This window comes from Oncorhynchus masou, chromosome 9 (genome assembly GCF_036934945.1).
Source record: "Oncorhynchus masou masou isolate Uvic2021 chromosome 9, UVic_Omas_1.1, whole genome shotgun sequence".
In the NCBI taxonomy this organism is placed as follows: Eukaryota; Metazoa; Chordata; class Actinopteri; order Salmoniformes; family Salmonidae; genus Oncorhynchus; species Oncorhynchus masou.
Genome location: NC_088220.1, coordinates 60,104,451 through 60,122,228, shown reverse-complemented (window position 1 = coordinate 60,122,228; position 17,778 = coordinate 60,104,451). Strand labels below are relative to the sequence as shown.

General features: G+C 48.4%; 1 protein-coding gene across 1 annotated transcript in view; it reads right to left on the bottom strand.

The window, feature by feature from the left end:
• The window catches only part of LOC135546373 (FRAS1-related extracellular matrix protein 2-like), a 106,867-nt gene that overhangs the window by 21,499 nt on the left and 67,590 nt on the right, over positions 1 to 17,778 (bottom strand). The window contains exons 10-18 of the mRNA XM_064974735.1: positions 4,574 to 4,783; positions 3,893 to 4,090; positions 3,501 to 3,665; positions 3,048 to 3,230; positions 2,710 to 2,840; positions 2,283 to 2,438; positions 1,725 to 1,928; positions 746 to 977; positions 310 to 641 (exon numbers count right to left, since the gene is read on the bottom strand). Coding sequence (XP_064830807.1) covers positions 310 to 641; positions 746 to 977; positions 1,725 to 1,928; positions 2,283 to 2,438; positions 2,710 to 2,840; positions 3,048 to 3,230; positions 3,501 to 3,665; positions 3,893 to 4,090; positions 4,574 to 4,783 — 1,811 coding nt within the window. The remainder of the gene's footprint in view (positions 1 to 309; positions 642 to 745; positions 978 to 1,724; positions 1,929 to 2,282; positions 2,439 to 2,709; positions 2,841 to 3,047; positions 3,231 to 3,500; positions 3,666 to 3,892; positions 4,091 to 4,573; positions 4,784 to 17,778) is intronic.

Below are 17,778 nucleotides of genomic sequence, written 5' to 3'. Positions count from 1 at the left end.
TCTCTTCCCAAGAAATCTCATAACATCTCTTACCAAGAAATCATCATAACATCTCTTCCCAAGAAATCATCATAACATCTCTTCCCAAGAAATCATCATAACATCTCTTCCCAAGAAATCACCATAACATCTCTTCCCAAGAAATCATCATAACATCTCTTCCCAAGAAATCATCATAACATCTCTTCCCAAGAAATCATCATAACATCTCTTCCCAAGAAATCACCATAACATCTCTTCCCAAGAAATCACCATAACATCTCTTCCCAAGAAATCATCATAACAGCTCTTCCATCACACTGCTCTCACCTGTCCGTCTGTACCGATGGTCCCTCCACAGTCTGACAGTAGCTCAGACATGTCATAGTAACTCGTGAACTCCCATAGACAGGCCTCTAGGTTGAGATTCTTGTAGAAGCGCAGTACGCTGGATCCCCTCAGGGGGGTGCTGTACTGGTAGGGAGAAGTCTCCCCGATCACCTCAGGGTTCTTGGTGGCGTTGGTTATGAAGCCGTGGCGGGTCTTGACCTCGGTGTAGTCCAGCAGGTTAGAACAGCGGTGGTTCCCCACACGAGTACCATCAGGACTCAACGTCAGCTCAAAGTTAGACAGAGGACGGGTGGAGACCACAGGGAGCATGCCTGGGAGAGGAAAGGAGACAAGGGGTTAGGAGAGAGAAAGGCGGGGGCGGGAAAGAGAGAGAGAAATAGAAAGAGAAAGAAGATAGAAGTCTAGTGTTCTTCACCGTCTATGTGTGGCATGGTGACAGTGATCTTGATGAGGTTGGGGTGGTCTGGGTCCTCTGCTCCGGTGTAGCGTAGCTTGGCAGAGAAGGGCTCAGCGCCCACTGTACCCACCACACGAGGCTGGCACATACCATTCTCTATACTGATGGAGACTATGGAGCTGCTGAGTTCCAGGCCCTCGTCTCCGTTAGAGTTCACAGCACGAGCTGCACACTGCACCCTAGAGCCAGCCTGGAGGGAGAGACACACATCTCACATCGATACAGTCAACTCAGTCGCATCGATACAGTCAACTCAGTCGCATCGATACAGTCAACTCAGTCGCATCGATACAGTCAACTCAGTCGCATCGATACAGTCAACTCAGTCGCATCGATACAGTCAACTCAGTCGCATCGATACAGTCAACTCAGTCGCATCGATACAGTCAACTCAGTCGCATCGATACAGTCAACTCAGTCGCACCGATACAGTCAACTCAGTCGCACCGATACAGTCAACTCAGTCGCATCGATACAGTCAACTCAGTCGCATCGATACAGTCAACCCAGTCGCATCGATACAGTCAACCCAGTCGCATCGATACAGTCAACTCAGTCGCATCGATACAGTCAACTCAGTCGCATCGATACAGTCAACTCAGTCGCATCGATACAGTCAACTCAGTCGCATCGATACAGTCAACTCAGTCGCATCGATACAGTCAACTCAGTCGCATCGATACAGTCAACTCAGTCGCATCGATACAGTCAACTCAGTCGCATCGATACAGTCAACTCAGTCGCATCGATACAGTCAACTCAGTCGCATCGATACAGTCAACTCAGTCACATCGATACAGTCAACTCAGTCGCATCAATACAGTCAACTCAGTCACATCAACACAGTCAACTCAATCCCATCATGAACTAAATCATTCACTTTAGTTTCAACTCGTTGTCTGAGTCAGTCCAAATTCACTGATAATGTGTTCTCTACCTGGAAATAGACAGAGTCCAAGGTGATGATCTTGGAGGAGGAGAAGAAGGTATCAAAGTCCACCTCTCTCATGGAGCTGGTGACCCCGTCCAGGCTGGTTGGAGCGCTGACCAACCATCGATAGCGTGTCAGCGTGTCATTGATGTGCTCGCCGATGCAGATGGACCCAGTCTTGTCGTAGTCAGGGTACTTAGGGTTACAAGCCTGAGGGAGGAGAGAGGAAACAGTGTTTGGGAATGAGGCAAAATATTCTGTAATGTATAGGGAAAACTTGCATTGTTCATCAACATCACTCATCTTCAATATGAAATTAAATTCTAATTGAATCCTAATTGACCTATTCCTAAACCAAAGAAACGACTTGTTTTTTTAACGCAAATTAAGAGCAGACAGTGAATACAATGATGCCCTGGCCTATGTCCTAAATGGCATCATATTCCCTATATAGTGCACTTCCCTATGGGACTCTGGTCAAAAGTAGGTGCATAAAACAGGGTGCCATTTGGGACAAAACCCTGGACTGGGAGGTTAAAAGCCGTGATAAACTATTCTCCGTACCGTGACACAGACGACGGGGTAGCCTGCCACTAGGGGGGTGTGTCTGGCTCTGGAGGTGTCGTCATACTGCTGTAGGGAGAACACCTGGGGGACGGAGGGGAAGGTGACGTCCGCCATGCTGTTGGTCTCCTCTATGTAGATAATGGCCTTATTCATCTGAGGACAGACAGAACATAAACAGATCAAAAATAAAAAAGTGTTGTTAAAAGGTGGTGATGTATCAGGGGCGACTAACGCAACAACTAAACTTCTCTCTTGTTCCTGTCCCTTAGCTTTCACGTTGAAGGTAAGTGAAGTGTACTCGTGCACATGCGCAAATACTCTGCGTGACTGCATCGCGCTTATCTGCGGCATTCTCCGTTCATCCTTCTACTTGGGTCAACGTCATATTGCTGAGTCTATGTGATGTTATTGTTCCAGTCCTCACCTGCGTCTCAGCCACCATGTTCTCATCAGGTTTCAGGTGGACCGTGAAGGCTTCTCTCATCTCTCGGACTCCATCAAACAAGATCTCCACCTCGATGTAGTGCTCTGTGTCACCCTCCTTGAACTCAATGTCTGGGGTAAACAACAACAACAACACGGCTCTAGGTTAAACAGGAAACATCTATACACTGCAGATACTGACGGAGTTACCTTATCAAGTTGATTATTTATATAGTATTAGGGTCAGGATATCTTTCTAATCAGATCACATTATCAGGAAAAACCCCTGGCCTTATTGACGTGAGAGGTTGATGTGTGAGGTGTTGTGACATTTCTCACCTTCAGATACAGGATGGTAGTCCTCTCCGGAGGTGGCTGATCCGTCCTTGGTGTGGACGCGGACCACAGACACCTTGGAGGTGTCTCCTACCCTCAGCACTGGGATCTTCACCATGGACACCTGGCCTGCCCCGCTAGGCTCACTCACGCTGAACTTAGTCTCCCCAAACTTGATGATGGCCTCTGGGGATAACATGGATGAGGGTCACAGAGTCAGACATGGAGCAGTGTGATAGGTGATATGAACTAAACAAGGTTACAGACTAACAGAGTAGAATGAGCTGTGAATGACACACACCAAAACAAGTCAACAGGATGCAGACAAGCAGATCATGAATTTGAGAACATTTTTTTAAAAGTCATGTAATAAGTATCTGGGACTATTATAGAGTGTGCAACTTATTTTATTGTCTCCAGATGAAATGATTCCATCTGTGAGTCAGTCAGTCTTACTGTCTGCGTCGTCCATGATCTTGACCAGAGTCTCGTTCTGTTTCCCAATGGACGCTCCGAACGGAGACTCACTGCGGGGCGACCCCAACAGCAGCCTCAGCTCCTCCTCCTCCTCATGCTCCGTGTCATCAACCAGAGACAGAACACACGGCTTCTCCACCTCCCCTGGAGAGAGGGGGGAGAGATAGAGAGACGGAGATGGGAGGAGAAAGAGAGAGAGAGAGATTGAAAGACATTAGCAAAAAGGGGTAACCAGTTGTTGAAAAAGCTAATATTTTGAAGGGTTCCAAAATGCGCAGAGAAACTATACCCTTTTGGCCTATGAGGTGTGTCTTGTGTCAGTGTGTTTCCTGGTCTTCTACAGTCTTTTACAGAAGAGATTTCAGTGTTACCTGGTAGGAAGGTGATGATGGAAGCGTCCGTGTTGGGTCGTTCGTTGAAGTCCATCATAACCTGAGCGGTGCCCTGTCTGGTATAACAGCGGACCGTTGACCTGTAACTGATGTCTCCACTACGATACACCACGACTGAGATCTGACCGGAGTTCTCATGCCCCATGTGCATGGCATCACGGAACTGCACCTTGGGCACTGTTAGAGGACAATCACATCAACAAATCATCTACGTTAGATCAAGTGCATCGTGAAACAGTGTTGATCATAACCATGACATAATGCTCATAACTGTCTACAGCTGATCTTATAATGCACAATAATCCTTTAAAAAGGCTTTATAAATGCTTTGATAAGGACACTTACAGTAACGTGATACCAAAGCTTTAGGTGGCAGCGTTGCTCAATCACCTTTATTGGTGTTGATGTGTTTCAGAGATGCCCTGTTTTGTCAGAGCAAGGTATGATAGGTTTTCTAAACTCCTGAATAAAATGCCATTGCTCATATTAATCTATATTAGATCTCATTGATAATTAGACACATCCTAACAAATCAGATAGGTTCACTCACAGTCAGAAACGTTGTGACTAGGATTGTGTCCCAAATGGCACCCTATTCCCTACATAGTGCACTAATTTTGGCCAGAGCCTATGGATCCAATATCAGCCCGATTCACTCACGGTCGGAGACGGAGTCGTTGATGAGGATGGTGGCCTTCCCCGGTTCTCCCAGGATGCCGTTCATGGGCATGCGGAGGACCAGCTCGAATGTCTCGGTCCCCTCCAGCACCGGCTGACCCAGGTCATCCAGGATGGTCACCCTGAACGTCTGCTGGCTGACCCCCGGGGCAAAGTCCAGGTTACGACTGATCCCTACGTAGTCCACACCGGCTAGAGGAGCGAGAAAAGAGAGAGGGATGAGAGGATTAAAGTATTTGATGATATTTTAACACCTGGGGCTGTATGTATCAAGTGTCTCAGAGTAGGAGTGCTGATTTCAGATCAGGTCCTCCCTGTCATTAAATAATCGTATTCATTATGATCTAAAAGGCAAAACTGATCCTAGAGCAGCAATCCTACACTGAGACACTTGATTCACAGTAGTATAATCAGTAGCGGTGAATGTAAATATCACAACATGTTTATCAAATGTTGCTTCCTCTCAACAGTACATAGCAGTGAAGGAGCACTAGGAATCTGTGTGAGGATTAAGACTGCAGTAGTGTGAGACATCTGATATCTCCCTAGGCCCCCGGGAGGGTGTAAACATGTTCTTCATCCACTCAGAGATATGAAGAGGCAGGGTGTTGATGGCATGGCCTTTACCCCCATGACTGCTTCCTGTACTGCTGACCTAGTGTGTGTCCCAAATGGCACCCTATTCCCTATATATATATTTTTGGACCTGGATCAAAAGTAGTGACCTATATAGAGAACAGGGTGCCATTCAGGACCAACCCTGCTATGGACATCTGACCCACAGACCCAGCTATGTGTTTCTGAACCAGCGTTGTGTGTACCTCCGCTTGGGACTGTATTATAAAGCTGCAGTATGTGTGTCTGCTTGGGACGGCATTACCACTTAATCTCAACAGATTAGATAGAATAGAAACAATATTTTGCTGCAGGCAGGAGAAGAAAGAATGAAGGAGAGAGGGAGTAAGAGAGATAGTGGGGAGGGAGTGAGAGAGAAAGGGGGAGGGAGGGGGGAGATAAAAGAGGAGTGAGGGGAAGGAGGAGTGCTCGGGGGCAGGAGATATGAGGAAGGCTGCAGGCAGGGAGAAGGTTTTACTTTCAGGAGCTATATATACACATTATAGTCTCTCTATCCAGACTGAAACACCAGAGTGTGAGGGATTCAGCCTACATTTCTCTGTCTTCACTCAATCTCGCTTTATCGCCAACGTTGTCCCTCCCAACCCTGTAGGCCTACCCTCCTCTGTACCTTCCAACAGCTACCAGACTGGGGTGGAGTACCAAATGGCGCCCTATCCGCTATGGGTCCTGGTCAATAGTGGTGCACTACAAAAGGAATAGGGTAACATGCAGGATGCAGCTGGGGCTGAGCAGAGCCCTTCCCCTCTCCACTAATGTTCACATTCAGAGGTCATATAACATCCCAACACATCCAGCCTGTGATGCTCTGGGCGTTCTCTCTACTTCCACAACACCAGAGTGACAGACATACAGACTAACCCTGAGGAGGACTCTGGGCGTTCTCTCTACTTCCACAACACCAGAGTGACAGACATACAGACTAACCCTGAGGTGGACTCTGGGCGTTCTCTCTACTTCCACAACACCAGAGTGACAGACATACAGACTAACCCTGAGGTGGACTCTGGGCGTTCTCTCTACTTCCACAACACCAGAGTGACAGACAGACTAACCCTGAGGTGGACTCTGGGCGTTCTCTCTACTTCCACAACACCAGAGTGACAGACAGACAAACCCTGAGGTGGACTCTGGGTGTTCTCTCTGCTTCCACAACACCAGAGTGACAGTCAGACAGACTAACCCTGAGGTGGACTCTGGGCGTTCTCTCTGCTTCCACAACACCAGAGTGACAGTCAGACAGACTAACCCTGAGGTGGACTCTGGGCGTTCTCTCTACTTCCACAACACCAGAGTGACAGTCAGACAGACTAACCCTGAGGTGGACTCTGGGAGTTCTCTCTGCTTCCACAACACCAGAGTGACAGACATACAGACTAACCCTGAGGTGGACTCTGGGCGTTCTCTCTACTTCCACAACACCAGCGTGACAGACATACAGACTAACCCTGAGGTGGACTCTGGGCGTTCTCTCTACTTCCACAACACCAGAGTGACAGACAGACGAACCCTGAGGTGGACTCTGGGCGTTCTCTCTACTTCCACAACACCAGAGTGACAGACAGACTAACCCTGAGGTGGACTCTGGGCGTTCTCTCTACTTCCACACCACCAGAGTGACAGACAGACTAACCCTGAGGTGGACTCTGGGCGTTCTCTCTACTTCCACAACACCAGAGTGACAGTCAGACAGACTAACCCTGAGGTGGACTCTGGGAGTTCTCTCTGCTTCCACAACACCAGAGTGACAGACATACAGACTAACCCTGAGGTGGACTCTGGGCGTTCTCTCTACTTCCACAACACCAGAGTGACAGACATACAGACTAACCCTGAGGTGGACTCTGGGCGTTCTCTCTACTTCCACAACACCAGAGTGACAGACATACAGACTAACCCTGAGGTGGACTCTGGGCGTTCTCTCTACTTCCACAACACCAGAGTGACAGACATACAGACTAACCCTGAGGTGGACTCTGGGCGTTCTCTCTACTTCCACAACACCAGAGTGACAGACATACAGACTAACCCTGAGGTGGACTCTGGGTGTTCTCTCTGCTTCCACAACACCAGAGTGACAGACAGACAGACTAACCCTGAGGTGGACTCTGGGCGTTCTCTCTGCTTCCACAACACCAGAGTGACAGACATACAGACTAACCCTGAGGTGGACTCTGGGCGTTCTCTCTACTTCCACAACACCAGAGTGACAGTCAGACAGACTAACCCTGAGGTGGACTCTGGGCGTTCTCTCTACTTCCACAACACCAGAGTGACAGACATACAGACTAACCCTGAGGTGGACTCTGGGCATTCTCTCTACTTCCACAACACCAGAGTGACAGACATACAGACTAACCCTGAGGTGGACTCTGGGCGTTCTCTCTACTTCCACAACACCAGAGTGACAGACATGCAGACTAACCCTGAGGTGGACTCTGGGTGTTCTCTCTGCTTCCACAACACCAGAGGGACAGACATGCAGACTAACCCTGAGGTGGACTCTGGGCGTTCTCTCTGCTTCCACAACACCAGAGTGACAGACATGCAGACTAACCCTGAGGTGGACTCTGGGTGTTCTCTCTGCTTCCACAACACCAGAGTGACAGTCAGACAGACTAACCCTGAGGTGGACTCTGGGCGTTCTCTCTACTTCCACAACATCAGAGTGACAGACAGACTAACCCTGAGGTGGACTCTGGGCGTTCTCTCTACTTCCACACCACCAGAGTGACAGACAGACTAACCCTGAGGTGGACTCTGGGAGTTCTCTCTACTTCCACAACACCAGAGTGACAGACATGCAGACTAAACCTGAGGTGGACTCTGGGTGTTCTCTCTGCTTCCACAACACCAGAGTGAGACATGCAGACTAACCCTGAGGTGGACTCTGGGCGTTCTCTCTACTTCCACAACACCAGAGTGACAGACATACAGACTAACCCTGAGGTGGACTGGGTGTTCTCTCTGCTTCCACAACACCAGAGTGACAGACATACAGACTAACCCTGAGGTGGACTCTGGGCGTTCTCTCTGCTTCCACAACACCAGAGTGACAGACATGCAGACTAACCCTGAGGTGGACTCTGGGCGTTCTCTCTGCTTCCACAACACCAGAGTGACAGACATACAGACTAACCCTGAGGTGGACTCTGGGCGTTCTCTCTGCTTCCACAACACCAGAGTGACAGACATACAGACTAACCCTGAGGTGGACTCTGGGCGTTCTCTCTGCTTCCACAACACCAGAGTGACAGACATACAGACTAACCCTGAGGTGGACTCTGGGCGTTCTCTCTACTTCCACAACACCAGAGTGACAGTCAGACAGACTAACCCTGAGGTGGACTCTGGGCGTTCTCTCTACTTCCACAACACCAGAGTGACAGACAGACTAACCCTGAGGTGGACTCTGGGTGTTCTCTCTACTTCCACAACACCAGAGTGACAGACATACAGACTAACCCTGAGGTGGACTCTGGGAGTTCTCTCTGCTTCCACAACACCAGAGTGACAGACATGCAGACTAACCCTGAGGTGGACTCTGGGTGTTCTCTCTGCTTCCACAACACCAGAGTGACAGACATGCAGAGTAACCCTGAGGTGGACTCTGGGCGTTCTCTCTACTTCCACAACACCAGAGTGACAGACATACAGACTAACCCTGAGGTGGACTCTGGGTGTTCTCTCTGCTTCCACAACACCAGAGTGACAGACATACAGACTAACCCTGAGGTGGACTCTGGGCGTTCTCTCTGCTTCCACAACACCAGAGTGACAGACATACAGACTAACCCTGAGGTGGACTCTGGGCGTTCTCTCTGCTTCCACAACACCAGAGTGACAGACATGCAGACTAACCCTGAGGTGGACTCTGCTTCCACAACACCAGAGTGACAGACATGCAGACTAACCCTGAGGTGGACTCTGGGCGTTCTCTCTGCTTCCACAACACCAGAGTGACCAGAGTGACAGACAGACATACAGACTAAGGTGGACTCTGGGCTGCTTCCACAACACCAGAGTGACAGACATCAGACTAACCCTGAGGTGGACTCTGGGTGTTCTCTCTGCTTCCACAACACCAGAGTGACAGAACACTCTGGGCGTTCTCTCTGCTTCCACAACACCAGAGTGACAGACACTAACCCTGAGGTGGACTCTGGGTGTTCTCTCTGCTTCCACAACACCAGAGTGACAGACATACAGACTAACCCTGAGGTGGACTCTGGGCGTTCTCTCTGCTTCCACAACACCAGAGTGACAGACATACAGACTAACCCTGAGGTGGACTCTGGGCGTTCTCTCTGCTTCCACAACACCAGAGTGACAGACATACAGACTAACCCTGAGGTGGACTCTGGGTGTTCTCTCTGCTTCCACAACACCAGAGTGACAGACATACAGACTAACCCTGAGGTGGACTCTGGGCGTTCTCTCTGCTTCCACAACACCAGAGTGACAGACATACAGACTAACCCTGAGGTGGACTCTGGGCGTTCTCTCTGCTTCCACAACACCAGAGTGACAGACATGCAGACTAACCCTGAGGTGGACTCTGGGCGTTCTCTCTGCTTCCACAACACCAGAGTGACAGACATGCAGACTAACCCTGAGGTGGACTCTGGGCGTTCTCTCTGCTTCCACAACACCAGAGTGACAGACATGCAGACTAACCCTGAGGTGGACTCTGGGCGTTCTCTCTGCTTCCACAACACCAGAGTGACAGACATACAGACTAACCCTGAGGTGGACTCTGGGCGTTCTCTCTGCTTCCACAACACCAGAGTGACAGACATACAGACTAACCCTGAGGTGGACTCTGGGCGTTCTCTCTGCTTCCACAACACCAGAGTGACAGACATACAGACTAACCCTGAGGTGGACTCTGGGTGTTCTCTCTGCTTCCACAACACCAGAGTGACAGACATGCAGACTTGTTCCACAACACCAGAGTGACAGACAGACTAACCCTGAGGTGGACTCTGGGCGTTCTCTCTACTTCCACAACACCAGAGTGACAGTCAGACAGACTAACCCTGAGGTGGACTCTGGGCGTTCTCTCTACTTCCACAACACCAGAGTGACAGACAGACTAACCCTGAGGTGGACTCTGGGTGTTCTCTCTACTTCCACAACACCAGAGTGACAGACATACAGACTAACCCTGAGGTGGACTCTGGGCGTTCTCTCTACTTCCACAACACCAGAGTGACAGACATACAGACTAACCCTGAGGTGGACTCTGGGCGTTCTCTCTACTTCCACAACACCAGAGTGACAGACAGACAGACTAACCCTGAGGTGGACTCTGGGCGTTCTCTCTACTTCCACAACACCAGAGTGACAGACATACAGACTAACCCTGAGGTGGACTCTGGGCGTTCTCTCTACTTCCACAACACCAGAGTGACAGACATACAGACTAACCCTGAGGTGGACTCTGGGTGTTCTCTCTACTTCCACAACACCAGAGTGACAGTCAGACAGACTAACCCTGAGGAGGACTCTGGGCGTTCTCTCTACTTCCACAACACCAGAGTGACAGTCAGACAGACTAACCCTGAGGAGGACTAAAGCATATTGTTCCACCTGGTTAACCTTCCCTAAGCTTTATATGACTCTTTAAACACAGCGGTAAAGCGAGTGTGCTGTAACACAAATACATTGCATTGTAGTACAGTACCCTGTGTGAGAGCAGTGTGTTGTATTGTAGTACAGTACCCTGTGTGAGAGCAGTGTGTTGTATTGTAGTACAGTACCCTGTGTGAGAGCAGTGTGTTGTATTGTAGTACAGTACCCTGTGTGAGAGCAGTGTGTTATATTGTAGTACAGTACCCTGTGTGAGAGCAGTGTGTTGTATTGTAGTACAGCACCCTGTGTGAGAGCAGTGTGTTGTATTGTAGTACAGTACCCTGTGTGAGAGCAGTGTATTGTATTGTAGTACAGTACCCTGTGTGAGAGCAGTGTGTTGTATTGTAGTACAGTACCCTGTGTGAGAGCAGTGTGTTGTATTGTAGTACAGTACCCTGTGTGAGAGCAGTGTGTTGTATTGTAGTACAGTACCCTGTGTGAGAGCAGTGTGTTGTATTGTAGTACAGTACCCTGTGTGAGAGCAGTGTGTTGTATTGTAGTACAGTACCCTGTGTGAGAGCAGTGTGTTGTATTGTAGTACAGTACCCTGTGTGAGAGCAGTGTGTTGTATTGTAGTACAGTACCCTGTGTGAGAACAGTGTGTTGTATTGTAGGGACAGTACCCTGTGTGAGAACAGTGTGTTGTATTGTAGTACAGTACCCTGTGTGAGAGCAGTGTGTTGTATTGTAGTACAGTACCCTGTGTGAGAACAGTGTGTTGTATTGTAGTACAGTACCCTGTGTGAGAGCAGTGTGTTGTATTGTAGTACAGTACCCTGTGTGAGAGCAGTGTGTTGTATTGTAGTACAGTACCCTGTGTGAGAGCAGTGTGTTGTATTGTAGTACAGTACCTTGTGTGAGAGCATTGTAGTACAGTACCCTGTGTGAGAGCAGTGTGTTGTATTGTAGTACAGTACCCTGTGTGAGAGCAGTGTGTTGTATTGTAGTACAGTACCCTGTGTGAGAGCATTGTAGTACAGTACCCTGTGTGAGAGCAGTGTGTTGTATTGTAGTACAGTACCCTGTGTGAGAGCAGTGTGTTGTATTGTAGTACAGTACCCTGTGTGAGAGCAGTGTGTTGTATTGTAGTACAGTACCCTGTGTGAGAGCAGTGTGTTGTATTGTAGTACAGTACCCTGTGTGAGAGCATTGTAGTACAGTACCCTGTGTGAGAGCAGTGTGTTGTATTGTAGTACAGTACCCTGTGTGAGAGCAGTGTGTTGTATTGTAGTACAGTACCTTGTGTGAGAGCATTGTAGTACAGTACCCTGTGTGAGAGCAGTGTGTTGTATTGTAGTACAGTACCCTGTGTGAGAGCAGTGTGTTGTATTGTAGTAGAGTACCCTGTGTGAGAGCATTGTAGTACAGTACCCTGTGTGAGAGCAGTGTGTTGTATTGTAGTACAGTACCCTGTGTGAGAGCAGTGTGTTGTATTGTAGTACAGTACCCTGTGTGAGAGCAGTGTGTTGTATTGTAGTACAGTACCCTGTGTGAGAGCAGTGTGTTGTATTGTAGTACAGTACCCTGTGTGAGAGCATTGTAGTACAGTACCCTGTGTGAGAGCAGTGTGTTGTATTGTAGTACAGTACCCTGTGTGAGAGCAGTGTGTTGTATTGTAGTACAGTACCTTGTGTGAGAGCATTGTAGTACAGTACCCTGTGTGAGAACAGTGTGTTGTATTGTAGGGACAGGGACTGGGGCACCTACCTTCAGCAGACAGTGCACTGTCATAGACATTCAGTGTGCTGTGTTGTTGCGTTTTTTTAAGGGGTGGATCAGCTTTAATATTGCAGAAAGATTGTTGCTTCCATCAATGTAATTGTCTGCATCATTTCCAATACCCCATATATTTTATGGGTAAAAATATATATACATATACAGTTGAAGTCGGAAGTTAACATACACTTAGGTTGGAATCATTAAAACTCGTTTTTCAACCACTCCACAAATTTCTTGTTAACAAACTATAGTTTTGGCAAGTCAGATAGGACATCTACTTTGTGCATGACAAGTAATTTTTCCAACAATTGTTTACAGACAGATTATTTCACTTATAATTCACTGTATCACAATTCCAGTGGGTCAGAAGTTTACATACACTAAGTTGACTGTGCCTTTAAACAGCTTGGAAAATTCCAGAAAATTATGTCATGGCTTTAGAAGCTTCTGATAGGCAAATTTACATAATTTGAGTCAATTGGAGGTGTACCTTGGTTGGAGGAGCCCTTGGTTCTCTATGGTGTAGTAGGTCAGGGCGTGACTAGGGGGTAATCTAGTATATTTATTTCTATGTTGGTGTGCTTGGTATGGTTCCCAATTAGAGGCAGCTAGAAATCGTTGCCTCGAATTGCAGATCATATTCAGGTAGCCTTTTTCCCACCTGTGTTTTGTGGGATATTGTTTTGAGTTAGTGCATGTGGCACCACTGATGTCACGGTTTGTTGTTTGTTTCTTTTTGTTCGGAAGTTTCGCGTAAATAAATATGTGGAACTTTAATCCGTCTTGGCCCGTCTCCCACACAACCGTCACAGACTATCGCACCAAACCAGGACCAAGCAGCGTGTTCACCAGGTGAAGGAGTGGACATGGGAAGAAGTGATGGGTGGATGTGATACCCTTCCTTGGCGGCAGACGGAAGGTAATAATGGAGTACAGCGACGACGCCAGGGTTCGCGGCCACAGAAAGCCCAAGGACATCCCCAAGATTTTTTGGGGTGGGGGCACAAGGGGTGACCGGTTGAGCCGAGGAGAGTGCCAGAGCCCGAATGGCAAACTCTGGAGGAGCGTGTTGTCAGAGCACGGCCACAGAAACCCCAATATTTTTGGGGGGTATTTTTTTGGGGAGGGGGCACACGGAGCTGGCGGCTGAGCAGAGGGAAGAGCCAGAGACCACCTGAGAGGAGATAGCGAGGTGGTCGGTCGACCCAAGGAGAGTACCAGAGCCCACCTGGGATTCGATGGAACAGTGTGAGGAGGGATACCAGAGAATGGAGTTGGCTAGGAGTATGCGGCAACGCAGGCGTTTGGAAGAACGTGTCACCAGTCCAGTGAAACCTGGGCTGGCTCCACGTATCTAGCCTCCAGTGCGCCTCTAGTCCGGTACGTCCTGTGTCTCCTCCACGCACTCGCCCTGAAGTGCATGTCCCCAGTCCGGTACGTCCTGTGCCTCCTCCTCGCACTCACCCTGAAGTGCGTGTCACCAGTCCGGTGCAACCTGTGCAGGCCCCAAGCAATCAGGCCTCCAGTGCGCCTCCCCAGTCAGGTATGTCCTCCTCGCACTCGCCCTGAAGAGCATGTCACCAGTCCAGTGCCACCTGTACCGGCTCCATGCACTAGGCCTCCAGTGCGCATTCACAGTCCGGAACCTCCTGCGGCGGTCCACAGTCCGGAACCTCCTGCGGCGGTCCACAGTCCGGAACCTCCTGCGGCGGTCCACAGTCCGGAACCTCCTGCGGCGGTCCACAGTCCGGAACCTCCTGCGGCGGTCCACAGTCCGGAACCTCCTGCGGCGGTCCACAGTCCGGAACCCTCTATGCCAATGCACAGTCGATACATGGTGTCCAGTCCTGCTCCACGGCCAGAGCATTCTTCTGCGCCGATGCCCAGTCCAGGCACGGCGTCCAGACCCGCTCCATGGCAGGAGTGGTCTACTGCACTGGTGCCCGGTCCAGGAACAGCGTCCAGTACTGCTCCATGGCCGGAGCCTTCCTCTGCGCCGGTGCACAATCCAGGCACGGCGTCCAGTCCAGCTCCAGGACAGGAGCCTTCCTCTGCGCCGGTGCACAATCCAGGCACGGCGTCCAGTCCAGCTCCAGGACAGGAGCCTTCCTCTGCGCTGGTGCACAGTCCAGGCACGGCGTCCAGTCCAGCTCCAGGACAGGAGCCTTCCTCTGCGCCGGTGCCCAGTCTAGGCACGGCGGCCAACCCAGCTCCTTGGCTGGAGTACTCCTATGCGCCGGTGCCCAGTCCAGGCACGGCGTCCAACCCAGCTCCATGGCCCGAGCCCTCCAGTGCGACAATTCCCGTTCCAGGGACGGCATTCAGCCCGGTGTCATGGCCGGATCCGGGTTCTGGGTGGGGGCTACAACCTGCACCGGAGCCGCCACCGACACTAATCACCCCCCCACCTTCCCCATTTTGTTTCAGGTTTTGCGTCCGGAGTCCGCAACTTTGGGGGAGTACTGTCACGCCCTGACCATAGAGAGCCCTTGGTTCTCTATGGTGTAGTAGGTCAGGGCGTGACGACTAGGGGGTGATCTAGTAAATTTATTTCTATGTTGGTGTGCTTGGTATGGTTCCCAATTAGAGGCAGCTAGAAATCGTTGCCTCTAATTGGGGATCATATTTAGGTAGCCGTTTTCCCCACCTGTGTTTTGTGGGATATTGTTTTGAGTTAGTGCATGTGGCACCTCTGATGTCATGGTTAGTCTTTTTGTTTGGAAGTTTTGCGTAAATAAATATGTGGAACTTTAATCACGCTGCGCCTTGGTCTGTCTCTCCACACAACAGTGACAGTACCCGTGGATGTATTTCAAGGCCTACCTTCAAACTCAGTGCCTCTTTGCTTGATATCATGGGAAAATCTAAAGAAATCAACCAAGATGTCAGAAAAATATTTGTAGACCTCCACAAGTCTGGTTCATCCTTGGGAGCAATTTCCGAATGTCTGATGGTACCATGTTCATCTGTATAAACAATAGTACACAAGTATAAACACCATGGGAACACGCAGCCGTCATACCGCTCAGGAAGGAGACACGTTCAGTCTCGTAGAGATGAACGTACTTTGGTGCGAAAAGTGAAAATCAATCCCAGAATAACAGCAAAGGACCTTGTGAAGATGCTGGAGGAAACAGGTATAAAAGTATCTATATCCACAGTAAAAACGAGTCCTATATCGACATAACCTGAAAGGCCGCTCAGCAAGGAAGAAGCCACTGCTCCAAAACCGCCATAACAAAACCAGACTATGGTTTGCAACTGGGGTCAAATATCGTGCTTTTTGGAGAAATGTCCTCTGGTCTGATGAAACCAAAATAGAACTGTTTGGCCATAATGACCATCATTATGTTCGGAGGAAAAAGGGGGATGCTTGCAAGCCGAAGAACACCATCCCAACCGTGAAGCACGGGGGTGGCAGCATCATGCTGTGGAGGTGTTTTGTTGCAGGAGAGACTGGTGCACTTCACAAAATAGATGGCATCATGAGGGAGGAAAAACATGTGGATATATTGAAGCAACATCTAAAGACATCAGTCAGGAAGATAAAGCTTGGTCTCAAATGGGTCTTCATGGACAATGACCCCAAGCATACTTCCAAAGTTGTGGCAAAATGGCTTAAGGATATCAAAGTCAAGGTATTTTAGTGGCCATCACAAAGTCATGATCTCAATCCTATAGAAGATTTGTGGGCAGAACTGAAAAAGCGTGTGCGAGCAAGGAGGCCTACAAACCTGACTCAGTTACACCAGCTCTGTTGGAAGGAATGGGCCGAAATGCACCCAACTTATTGTGGGAAGCTTGTGGAAGGCTACCTGAAACATTTGACCCAAGTTAAACAATTTAAAGGCAATGCTACCCAATACTAATTGAGTGTATATACACTTCTGACCCACTGGGAATGTGATGAAAGAAAAAAAAGTTGAAATAAATCATTCTCTCTACTATTATTCTGACATTTCACATTCTTCAAATAAAGTGGTGATCCTAACTGACCTAAGACAGGGATCACAACTTCATTTTAAGAATGACATTTCACAATCAGAAGCTTCTAAAGCCACGACATAATTTTCTGGAATTTTCCAAGCTGCTTAAAGGCACAGTGAACTAAGTGTTCACTTAGTGATACAGTGAATTATAAGTGAAATAATCTGTCTGTAAACAATTGTTAGAAAAATTACTTGTGTCATGCACAAAGTAGATGTCCTAATTGACTTGCCAAAACTATAGTTTGTTAACAAGAAATTTGTGGAGTAATTGAAAAACGAGTTTTAATGATTCCAACCTGAGTGTATGTAAACTTCCGACTTCAACTGTCATACATGCATATATATACACACACACATACATATATTTATGGGTGTGTATGTATACATAAACATTCATAAACATTCATACATATACACACATACATTGGGGCAAAAACATATTTAGTCAGCCACCAAATGTGCAAGTTCTCCCTAAACCTTAAAAAGATGAGAGAGGCCTGTAATTTTCATCATAGGTACACTTCAACTATGACAGACAAAATGAGAAAAAAAAAGAAAAAAAATCACATTGTAGGATTTTTTATGAATTTATTTGCAAATTATGGTGGAAAATAAGTATTTGATCAATAACAAAAGTTTATCTCAATACTTTGTTATATACCCTTTGTTGGCAATGACAGGAGTCAAATGTTTTCTGTAAGTCTTCACAAGGTTTTCACACACTGTTGCTGGTATTTTGGTCCATTCCTCCATGCAGATCTCCTCCTCCAGACTTTCAACTCCCTCCAAAGATTTTCTATGGGGTTGAGATCTGGAGACTGGGTAGGCCACTCCAGGACCTTGAAATGCTTCTTACTAAACCACTCCTTCATTGCCCGGGCAGTGTGTTTGGGATCATTGTCATGCTGAAAGACCCAGCCACGTTTCATCTTCAATGCCCTTGCTGATGGAAGGAGGTTTTCACTCAAAATCTCTCGATACATGGCCCCATTAATTCTTTCCTTTACACGGATCAGTCGTCCTGGTCCCTTTGCAGAAAAACAGCCCCAAAGCATGATGTTTCCACCCCCATGCTTCACAGAAGGTATGGTGTTCTTTGGATGCAACTCAGCATTCTTTGTCCTCCAAACACAACGAGTTGACTTTTTACCAAAAAGTTATATTTGGTTTCATTTGACCATATGACATTCTCCCAATCTTCTTCTGGAT